We start from the raw sequence: 11934 nt of genomic DNA, 5'->3' as shown, positions 1-11934 counted from the left end.
TAGTTGACTTCATTCAGGGACACATCAAAACGTGGCTCCGGGAACTGTAAGCTTTTCCTAATTTCATCGGAATTAGATCTAAGATCTAATTAGATCTTCATGCGGAATTAGTTAATAGCCTAATAAATTAATATGTGAATTAACAAATGCGACCGTTGACAAATCATGCATTCCCTGTACTGGGAGACGCAGTTTTCCCTTCTCTGGTATTTTCGGTTTTTTTTGTTTTTTTTTTGCTAAAAACATTGTAAGGTGTTATATAAATGAGCATAGACTGGTGGTGGATAGGTTGCTTTTTATATCGTAGATGGATAATTTCAAAGGGTATAATAACTGATTTAGCAAAAACGCACACTTCTGAAACATGGGAAAGCAAATGGCAATATTTCGTCTGCTATCTCTTACTCTTTCTCTGAACTACGCTACCTTTTTCCATAGTATAACTCCACCCTGTATCTGGAAATAATGCATTTTTTCTAGGTTTTAAGGATTCAGTAACTGGACTGAAAAAGCCAAATGCTGATGCAAGTAGCTGTTTTCGCTTCGTGCTGCGTTGGAATCTAAGTATCCTGCGGCTGTTATTATAAGTAAAGCAGTCTTCTCCATTAAGATATATATCAGTTATAGTGATAACAATTACGAGGTATTATTACTTTTTTAGGAATAAAAATTCTATTATTTTTTACTTAAAAATAATAAAATCTTCTGTATCGGATAGAATATAGCACAGTAGCCAGCTGGATATTCCATAAACTCAAAAGACTGATTTGCAGAGATGCCTCCTTGATCTTTTAAAATTTAGGTTATTGGATTGTGAAACAACTGACAACACTGAGAGTATGAATTGCAAAATATAGTAAGCCCGCGGTGCTTATCAACTGATGAACATTAGGGAAGCGATACGCACGATTCTTTTTTGAATCGGAATTAACAGAAGTATAATTGAAAAGCCCATTTAGACTATTTGGGACAATGGGATCCACTGAAGGTGCTGTCGCATCGGTGACTTTGGGTCAGGTAAATAGCTCTTCGTTTTTCATTTTAAATTCATCCTCTCTCGTACCCGATCTGGATCCCCCCGTGTCTATCAAAGAAAGCGTCATCACGGCTTCGCTGGGAATCATTTTAAGCTTGATGTGTTTAGTTGGAGTGGTCGGAAATGTCTACACGCTGGTTGTAATGAAGATCTCGGTAAGAGTTTCGTGTTCAGTTCATGTTTATATTGTCAATTTAGCCGTGGCTGATCTGTTATACTTGTCTACTATCCCGTTTGTCGTCTGCACGTACTTTGTGAAGGACTGGTACTTTGGAGAAATTGGCTGCAGGGTCCTTTTCAGTCTGGATTTCCTTACGATGCATGCAAGTATTTTCATTCTGACCATAATGAGCTCGGAGCGGTATCTGGCCGTGGTGAAACCTCTGGACACTTTTGGGAGATCGAGGCACTACAGGAGAACAGTTACATGCGCCGTCTGGATGCTGTCCTTCTTTCTTGCGCTCCCTAATATGATCATGATTGATCTAAAAAGGACGGTTCAAAACGGGATGATCAAGCGTATGTGTCACCCAAACTGGCAGATAAAAGCATATAAGATCTACCTGACTGTGCTGTTCAACACCAGCATTCTCGCTCCCGGTATAATAATTGGATATTTGTATGTCAGATTAGCAAGGACTTACTGGATGTCACAAACTGCGAAGTTCACAGAAAAGGATAAGAAGCGCTGCCCCAAGCAGAAAGTTATTTACATGATCTTTAGTATCGTGGTTACTTATTGCGCTTGCTTCCTCCCTTTCTGGCTATGGCAGCTGCTCAGCATATTTTACTTCGGACATGGGAAACTGTCACATAAAACGATGGTAAATGTAAATTTCATCGTGACGTGTCTTGCTTACAGCAACAGTTGCATCAACCCTTTTCTATACACGCTGCTGACGAAAAACTACGGCGAGTACCTGAAAGGACGGCACAAGGACTGCGCGGTGTCGAGAAGGAAAAAGCGGCCGTCGCAAAGGTCTGTGTCATCTGGAAGCCACCAGTTCGCAGAAATGAAGACCATCGTTCAGTTTAAAGGAGTTAATGATGTGTCTTTTATGTAATTCTCTAAGTCTTATGTGCAATATAAAGAAAACAATAGACTAATCTGTCTACCCTGATTTCCAAAATAACTTCGATATTGTTATTGTTGCTTTCTGAAGAACCTTGAAGTTACGGTATAGTATAATCACAACATACAGTATGGAGGTAAAATATGGTTGCAAAAAAGTGCCCTCTTTTGAAGTGAATTATGGTATGCAATGTGTTGTCTGTGTGAGCTTGAAGGAACCTCACGAATGTCTGGCAGTCTAAGGAAAGGTGGATATTTAACAAGGGAAAATGATAAAAGGATATAGATTTCTTAACGGGACTGTATTTGATTTTCTATTACCAAAATGTGATTGTATTTGATTCTTGTCTCTGTGTACTGCATACTACGAAGGTGTACTAAAGACATATCTTACTGTACAGATTCGTAAAAATCCCAAAGGACCTTTGCCAAAACTATTTCCATCCAAAATATGCTTAGCTAAAAGCACTTTGACTTTTTTTCTTTTCAAGTAAAGAGAAATGTGACTTAAAATTACATTGTTTCAAATATTAAGGTAAAAATAAAGTAAATATCATCGATATATTAGTATTAAGTTCATATGCATCTGCAGGTAAACTTGTCAGCTTGCCATTATTTTTGAATGTGTCGGGTCACTAGTGGTGAAAAAATTCTAAGGAGATTATGCTGCATTGCTGCAGAATTGTGGAAAAATATTACCAGTCAGTACTTAATAAAACATGTTTGTCTGAATTACATCATTGTAGTACATCCTTCTCTAGCCTCGCATTAGGTGTTCCTGTAATGCAGATACAAGGAATGTTATGAATTTCTTGGTAGGAAATTAGGAACCAACCTTTTTTAAAAAAAAAAAAAAAAATTTCATCCATCCATCCATCCATCTTCCAAACCACTTATTTTACTGGGTCGCGGGGGGTCCGGAGCCTATCCCGGAAGCAATGGGCATGAGGCAGGGAATGACCCAGGATGGGGGGGCAGCCCATCGCAGGGCAAACTCCACACACCTTTGACCCAGGCTGAGACTCGAACCCGGGTCCCAGAGGTGAGAAGCAACACTGCTGACCACTGCACCACTATGCCACCCCTAGATCTGCAATCAGTTTTTAGAATTTATATGTAGAGAATTGGTGAAAGACCAGGCCAGGTGAACCTATCAAAGCTACGGTGAAAAGCAAACATACCCAATGATTCTAAGGATTTATATTCTACCAAAAAAATGTTAATTTCCAACATTTTTCATCAGGGTTTGCGTTACTCTTTGTGCATGCAAAAAATGCTTAGATTGTTAAACGCATACATAAACTAGACATCCATAATTGTCCATTTTTGTCGATCCCCAGTTGAATTATGTAGTGAATATATGAAATCTTTGATAAGCCTAATTCTGTCACGTTTGGCGGTGAGACGGGTGATCGCACAGGTAGGCAAGCGAGCAGGAACAGGCAAGCAGGCAAAGTACGGAGCAAACAGGGGATTTATTAGGGGAACGAGCAAGGCAGGACGGAACACTGGTACTCACGCTTACAAACATCGATGACCAGGGACGGATTATGGGTTGTGTGGGCCCCTGGGCAAAACGTTCGCGAGGGCCCCCCCACCACCAGCACCACCACCACAACCACCACAATTCAAGGGCCCTTGGCAGCCAAACGCCCTCCCTATAGGGTCAGGGGCCCTTGTAGGCAGAGGATCAAAGAATGTAGGCCCTCTAAAATAGACAAACGAAAATACATTGTTGATAAGCGTTGCAAATTGTTTTGGGCTAGGGGCCCCACGGGACCTCTGCACCCCAAGGGCCCCTGGGCAGCGGCCCCGCTGGCCCAGTCCGTAATCCGTCCCTGTCCATGACAGACACCGAACTGAGGCAAGACGGGGACTGAAATAAACAAGATAACAGAGTACAGCTGGGTACAATCAGGGAAGCACACGTGGATAATCAGGGGGGCGTGGCACACACGAGGATCGTACGAGCCGGGCATGACAAATTCATATTTGTGCAAGACAACTTGTATTTTTATGTCTATTTTTGTAGAAATTGTATTGGTATTTCTTTGTCAATTTTATGTAATGATGAGCCTAATAAAATAGAAGCAAAAATATGTTCTTTTAAAAATATTTAAAAACGCCAAAGTTAAAAGTGTTAGCTCCTCTTAGGTGAGCCCCATAATGGATCATGATTATTTGAATTGCAGAAAAAAACCCTGTGGACTTGACCTCTGTGTCCTCAATGGTTGGTTTGGCCCTGTTTAGGGTCATTCCCTGTACCGGTCCTAGCCCATGTGGTGCCCTAGGTGAGCATCACCACTGGTTCAAAAGGAGAAAACAGGAGAGTCAAATGGGCAGTGTGACGCCCGCTCCGTCCGCTCCTCGTGTGTGCCACGCCCCCTAATTACCCACGTGTGATTCCCTGATTGTGCCCAGTCGTGTCTTGTTCTTTTCCGATTAGTCCCTGTATTTAAGTCTCTGTTGTACACTAACCCGTGGTCTGTCATTGATGTCAGTTGCCGTCCTATGTTTCCTGATCCCCAGTTTGCTATTAAATCCCCGTTTTCCCCGTAATTCGCCTGTCTGCCTGCTTCCTGTCTGCTCGCCTGCCCGTTCACCTTACCGGCTTCCAGCGTCGCGTGACAGGCAGCTTGTGACAGGCAGCTTGTGACAGGCAAGTTTCTTTTACCAACACTGGCATTTTTTATCTGTTTTTTTCCACTTGGCTCTCCAGCCGTTACATTACTTTTCAGGCCTGAGAAATATTTTACCATCTACGATAATGGGTATAAGGATTTCAATAACTCTAAGCTTGGAAGATAATTATAGAAAGTCTGAAGAGGCTTATTTAGAAGGCAGCTAGATGAAAAGCTAATTTGGAAATGCAAGGTTTAATGAAACAGATGGCACTGCTTGGCACATACATCAGAATTCCTCCGGTCAATGTTCTTCTCAATATCAATATCAATTCTCAATTGACAGACTTGAATTCTGTAAATTATTCACAACTTCTGCAGATCCATTGTAGGTAAGTTCCTCTTTCATTTTGTATGTGATACAAGGTATTTATTGTAGATTTGGAGTAGGTTTTCGTAAGTTTCATAATTAGCTGATCTTGCAATTTATTTTACTTTATGACAGACACAAATTTCCTTAGTCATTGTTAACTTACTCAGTTGACACTTCTTACTAAACAAAATATTACATTTATTTAGAAAATGCTTTTAACCAAAGTAATCCAAAGCAATTTCTTTCGTACACCGGCATGGAGGCCTAACCTGCCAAGCCAAGAATGTATATAATTTGTTTCACTTCATCCACAAGATATAGCCAAAGTCATTGAATAATGTGAAAATACTAGCTAATACATCATGTCCTGTCAGGATTTGTCCCAATCTTAACCCCGTTCAGTAAGTCATTTCCTCGTTTGGCCAGCAGGTGTCAGTGACCATCCAATCTCCCATTGTTTCCTATGTATTTTTTGTTCCTAGTGTGTTTATTTAAGTTACTTAGATGTTGGAACATTCCCTGCCATTCAGTTTGGGTATTGATGTTGGGTGATCCCTTTCTGTGAGTTTGTGTGGACAATCACTAGAGAGCTGAACAGTGATGGTATCTATCCCCATCCCCACCTTGTCCTCAGGAACATCTACACTACCATTCAAAAGTTTGGGGTCACTTAGATATTTCCTGGCTTTTGAAAAATAGCAAATATGGTCCATTAAAATAACACTAAACTAATCAGAAATACTGTGTAGACATCGTTAATGTTGTAAAAGACTGTCATGGGTGGAAACGGCTGTTTTTTAATGGAATATCTACATAGGTGTACAGAGGCTCATTATCAGCAACAGTTAGTCCTGTGTTCCGGTGGAATGCTGTGTTTGCAATTATGTTATCATAGATGAAAATTGTGCTGATTAAAGAAGCAATAAAACTAGCCTTCTTTGGACTAGTTGACTATCTGGAGCATCAGCAATTGTAGGTTCGACTAGCTCAAAATGGTCAGAAACAAAGAATTTTCTTCTGAAACTCATCAGTCTATTCTTGTTCTGAGAAATGAAGGCAATTCCTTGCGAGAAATTGCCAGGAAATTGAAGATCGTGTACAATGCTGTGTATTACTCCCTACACAGAGCAGTACAAACTGGTTCTAACCACAACAGAAAGTAGAGAGTGAGGCCTCGGGGCACAACAGAGTGGGAAGATAAATATATTAGAGTGTGTAGTTTGAGAAACAGATGCCTCGCAGGTCTTCAGCTGGCAGCTTCATTAAATAGTGCCCACAAAAGACCAGTCTCAACGTCAACAGTGAAGAGGTAACTCTGTGATGCTGGCCTTCTAGGCAGAACTGCAAAGAAAAAGCTGTGTCTCAGAATATCCAATAAAAGAAAAGACTGAGATAATCAAATGAATACTGACACTGGACAGAGGAAGACTGGAAAAAAGTGCTATGTATAGACGAATCTAAGTCAAAGGTGTTTGAATCACAAGGAAGAATGTCTGTGAGATGCAGATAAAATTAAATAATACTGGAGGAGTGCTGGATGACATCTGTCAAGCATGGTGGAGGCAATGTGATGGTCTGGAGATACTTTCATGATGGTACAGTAGGAGATTTGTACTGGGTAAAACAGATCTTGAAGAAGGAAGGCTATCATTCCATTTTGCCACGCCATGCCATACCCTGTAGAGGGCTCTTAATTGGAGTCAATTTCGTTCTACCACCAGACAATGACCTAAACACAGCACTAAATTATGCAAGAAATATTTAGGGAAAAAGCAGTCTGCTGGTATTCTGTGTACAATGGACTGGCCAGCATAGTCATTGGATCTCAACTCAATTGAACTGTTATGGGAGCAGCTTGACCAAATGGTACATAAGAGGTGCTTATCAAGCCAATCCATCTTGTGGGAGATGCTTCAGGAAGCACGAGGTGAAATCTCATCAGATTACCTCAACAAACTGACATCTACAGTAGAATGCCCAAGGTCTAGAAGGCTGTAATTGCTGCAAACGGAGGACTCTTTGATGAAAGCAAAGTTGACTCAATGACTACTTCCTATTATGTTTCCTATTCAAACTCATTTCACGTATATTTTCATGGAAAACAAGGAAATTTCTAAGTAACCACAAACTCTTAAATGGTAGCGTAAATCCTCCCCTAATGGTGGCCTAATGGTTAGGGAAACCCATTTGGGATTGCCTTCAGTAAGATACCACCACCAAGCACTCCTCTCTTGGCAATGAAGTAGCTGCCCCCTGCTATATCACATATGGATTAAATGCAGAAGACACATTTTGTTCTGTTGTGTCAACAATGATGGTTAATCACCTGCACTGCATATGAGCAATTTAATTACTGCTACTGCGGTGTTACCATACCTCTTATTTTTTTTCTCCATTCCCACAGATTACTGCCTTCCGCATTCGCGTGCAGGACTCTACTGACCACCACAACTGAATTTTCCCCCAGACATTTTGACCTCCACAATCACTTCACTTGCAGTTGATCAGGGTAGCTCTAGCAGAGCAGAAATGTGGCAAACTGGATTGGAAGATGGTGTCCTATGATGGTGCCAAGTGGAAAATCACTAACCTCTACTGTGCAGCCATCTATTCTGCTGCTGCTTGTTACAGGAGATTCCATGGCTGTGTGTAGAGCTGGGCGGTATGACCAAAAAATTTATATCACAGTATTTTTCAAAGTTATATCGGTTCCACGGTATACGATGGTATTTTTTTAAGTATGACTGGGCGTTTATTAGAGTGGGAAATGGGAAGGACATACAAATATTGTATTTAAACATTATAAATTAAAATAAATAGTAACGTGAAACAAGCACATGAGCCTTGTGCATTTATTCGGCACATGGTCACAGTGTATAAAATATAATTTTCTATTGTTTTCTTATTTTCATGTATTATCAAATAAATAAATAGTTCTCTTCTTATATATGATTTTTTCCGTTTTGTTACTTTCAATTTCCCAGCCCAGTTTGTTTCATCACTGAGAAGGGAATGTAGGAATATGCATAACAAAAATCATATCTAGTATAGTGTAGCTCTGTTCTGCGAGATACCACATTTTCTCACACTGACTGGCTGAGGTGACATTTATATGTAAAATATTCATTCCTAGAATGTACAAATTCATCCGCATTTTGCATATCAAGACCTGCAGAAATTCCTGGAGAATAGTCGAAATACAATATCCACCCATCCATTTAGGCTTTCTATTTCTATTACATTTATTCACTTGAAGTTTGCAGTGGAATCAGGTTAGGATAAAAAGTAACAGCAGTCGGTCTTTCAAGGAGACCCAAAGGTGCTCTTTGGCTGGCTAAGCATTCCACGCAGAAGGTCCTGAGCTTCTTCTCTGCCTAGTGGGAGGAGCCAAAATTCTCCACGGAAGTGCAGCATTTTCAAAGAGCAGCAATGCCACCTTCAAGCTCACACCTTCAAGTAAAACACTACGACCACATTTCCAGTAACTGAAAGGCTATGATATCATTTCACACAGATGTCTAATATGTGTTCCCCATAACCTCAAAATTATGAGCTTGTTGCATTTCAAAATATTTTTTCAACTACTGTGTATTGTCAGAGATACTAATGAGAAGGTTTAAGTATCTGTATGTTCGTGAGATATTGCAAATTGATCTTCTTTGTTTTTACCTCTCAATTATATCTCATTATTTCCAGATTTATTTAAATCACCCGTTAAGGTTTAAGCACAGGTGGGTCCATCTCCTGGGCATTTCTGCCTGATGTACCTCCGAAGGTGCCATTCTGCCAGCTTATGTTTCGCTTCTGTAATCCTGGAACATCTCAAGCTGATGAAGCAGCAGTAGGGACGTCTCCCTACCGCCCCCTGCAGTCAGCCCCAGAATCCTTGCTTTCCCCATGCTTTGTCCATCTTTTGGAGCCAGAGCCAGAATCTCCCTTGTTCTGTCTCCTCCTCCAGGTCTTTGAGTGCCTTCCTCATCTTGTAGCCTGTGATCCTAAGATACTTCAGGCATCCACTGCCTGGATGTTCCAGTAAAGCCTCTGCAACTTCCACTGGATAGGAGAATTCCCTCCACCCTGCTTTCTCTGGAAAGTAGCCTCCATTCCCGTAGGGAAGTTGTGGTGCTCTATTGTGGGAACCTCAGCTGGTGGTCGAGATCAGCTCTATTGTTCCACTAACCTCTGGGTGGCAGTAGGGACTACTGCTCTGAGCTTCGCCTTCCTGTCTGCCAAACTGAATCAGCCGCTGTGATGTTACCCAGCTGACCCGGTTTGCTTTAAGCCTGCATACCTTCAGGATTTCAGCTAGCTTAGGCAGGACCTGGTCATGGCTCCATCTGTGCCGCCTCGCAGCCAGTGGGGATATGCTGCAAGCGCAGGTTCCAAAAGTCACAGAGTTGGCAAGTTTCCTCTGAGCCATACCAGAGGTGCAGGTTCTGGGGACTGGGATGGGTATTGTGTATGGACCTGATGAGGAAACTCAGCCTTGCTTGTACATCCTCCATTTATCGGCCCAAGTAACAGTCCTGTTGATCACAGCCTCCCAGGTTGGCTAATTCCCTTGCTGCTGCTGGCTCACAGCTCTGATTTTATACTTCTCCTCTTCTGTCTTCATAACTTCAGAGATCACCAGGTCATTCATTTCTTTCTTTGTGGCTTTGGACCACATCTTAGGTGCTGTTCCCCATTCAAAGTCAGCCCTGCCTGGCTGCAATAATCCAACAATCTCTTGGTGTTTCAGTCCTTTGATGGACTGATCTATTAAATACATCACATTTAAGAAGTTATGTTTTGTGCGAACTTGGGCCTGGGTATTTTGAACAGACAGGTCAGGTGAGTGTCTTACCTTGAATACAAGTCTCACCTTCTCCTGTTTGTAGCCCAAGTTAATGGATTTCAGGGAGAGCTTTAAGGTGTTTCTCCAAAACAGTGCTCTGTTGGAAAGACATTGAGGAAAGCCCAGGTATTTACAGATGTCTTTCATGGTTTTTATGTCCATCTTATGAGCTGTGGTTAAAGTGATCTCACACAACTTCAGAGGTCACATCGGTCATTGGTATAAGGTGAACTGGTAACACCAGACCTTGAATTTGGTCAGTCTTGCTCAGACCATCCGAGAGCTGGGATGTGACAGAGGCAGCCATATGCTTGTTGGACAGGTCAGCCATTTGCCAAGATGGTCTGCCAAGAGCGGGATATTCTCACCATTGATTGAAATGAAGATGTTGACTCCCTTCCAAACTGAGAGACTGTGGGACTGGGGCTGGTTTTATTTCCATCTAGACCCATGTTAGCAGCTCCTCAAGTCTTTTCAGGTAGCTGGAGGTGCATGATGCTGTCTGAAGGAGGGTGGTGATGTCCTCCATGTTACAATGATTAATTAACTGTGAAGCCTTTCCCTTTATCACAATATCCAAAACAAAGCCTTATACCTTGTGACACAGCTATACGATATCTGTCAGTGATATTTGGTTTGTGGTGTTCTGATATCAGGTACATAAATGAGTCTACTATCAATATATTCCATCAAACTCATCAATCTGGGTACAAATGGGGAGAATTTTTCATAATCCTTCTCTTCTGGATCAATGAAGTCTTCTACTAAGAATACAGAAACACTTGGTGGAAAAATCAATGTTAAGCAAATCTTCATTCTCTGATCTTCTGTTTGACTCATATACTATACAGGCAAAAGTATTGGGACCATTATACCGGCAGAAATTTTATGACATCTCATTCTAAATACATATGCATCAACATGTAATTGGTAGTTGGCAGGTATAACAGCTATCACTCTTCTGGGAAGGCTTTCCACTAGTTTATGGAGTGGGAATTTGTGGGAATTTTTGCCCATTCATCCAGAATTGCATTTGTTAGGTCAGACATTGGTCTTGGATGTGAAGGCCTGGCTTGCAATTTCTATTCTGGTTCATCCAAGGTGTTCCATGGGGTTGAGATCCATACCAAACTCAGCCAACGATGTCTTTGTGGATCTTGCTTTGTGCACTGGGACACAATCATGCTGGAATAGAAAAAGGCCTTTTTGGGAGTTTTTGCATTTTTAGTTTTTTCATTGCAGTCACGGATTTTTGTAAAATAGAGTTTTCCCATTAGGTAAAAAAAAGCGGGTATTCATCACGTTGTGGGGACATGTGGTCCGGACAGTTCTTTAGTTTCTTTATACCCCCAAAAGAACCTCTTAGTGTGTGAGGAGTCTGAGGCAGAGATGAGTCAACACAGGACGGAAACTGACTACTGGGAAGTCAGTGACTTCTCATCAGCCTAGTGATGCTGACTGGAATGCCCATTCTCTCCCTGACTTCCCCTATGATCGTAATTTGCTAACACTGTCTGTATGCAAAAGATCAATCAAGAATATTGGGGCATCCTTAGCACATTTCCTTACTATGTAAAGAAAACAAATTACATCCAAAGAGCAGCACTCTCTGCAGTAAACGGCAGTATAGAGGCAACTTCAAACAGCCAATGGGAAACAGCGCACTCAGCACATTTTTAGTAAATGAAAATTTCTGCTTGTGTAGATGAACCACTGTTTTTGCCATTAATGTACACCTGCTTAAATCCTGCAGTCTCAGAGTGACATTGTTATATTATTATTATTATTATTATTATTATTATAGTAGTAGTAGTAGTAGTAGTAGTAGTAGTAGTAGTAGTAGTAGTAGTGAGCCCGGCAGCAATATGTTTTATCTGTAGAAGTAATTCAGACCAACAGAGACACCTAGAGTCAGTGTTGGCCTACAAGGGATGCCGGCGGTTAGAACTACATCTCCCACATACCTTCACCACGTAACGTGCGGCCCTGCGTATA

The 11934-nt window shown here is 41.4% G+C and overlaps 1 protein-coding gene across 1 annotated transcript; it reads left to right on the top strand.

The window, feature by feature from the left end:
• Positions 1-1130: 1130 nt before the first annotated feature.
• On the top strand, positions 1131-2843 carry LOC125742359 (urotensin-2 receptor-like). The gene has a single exon (XM_049014277.1). The coding sequence runs from the start codon at positions 1135-1137 to the stop codon at positions 2098-2100; it is 966 nt and encodes a 321-aa protein (XP_048870234.1). The 5' UTR covers positions 1131-1134; the 3' UTR covers positions 2101-2843.
• Positions 2844-11934: the final 9091 nt, after the last annotated feature.

This window comes from Brienomyrus brachyistius, chromosome 5 (genome assembly GCF_023856365.1).
Source record: "Brienomyrus brachyistius isolate T26 chromosome 5, BBRACH_0.4, whole genome shotgun sequence".
Taxonomy (NCBI): Eukaryota; Metazoa; Chordata; class Actinopteri; order Osteoglossiformes; family Mormyridae; genus Brienomyrus; species Brienomyrus brachyistius.
This window is presented reverse-complemented; position numbering and strand designations above follow the sequence as displayed.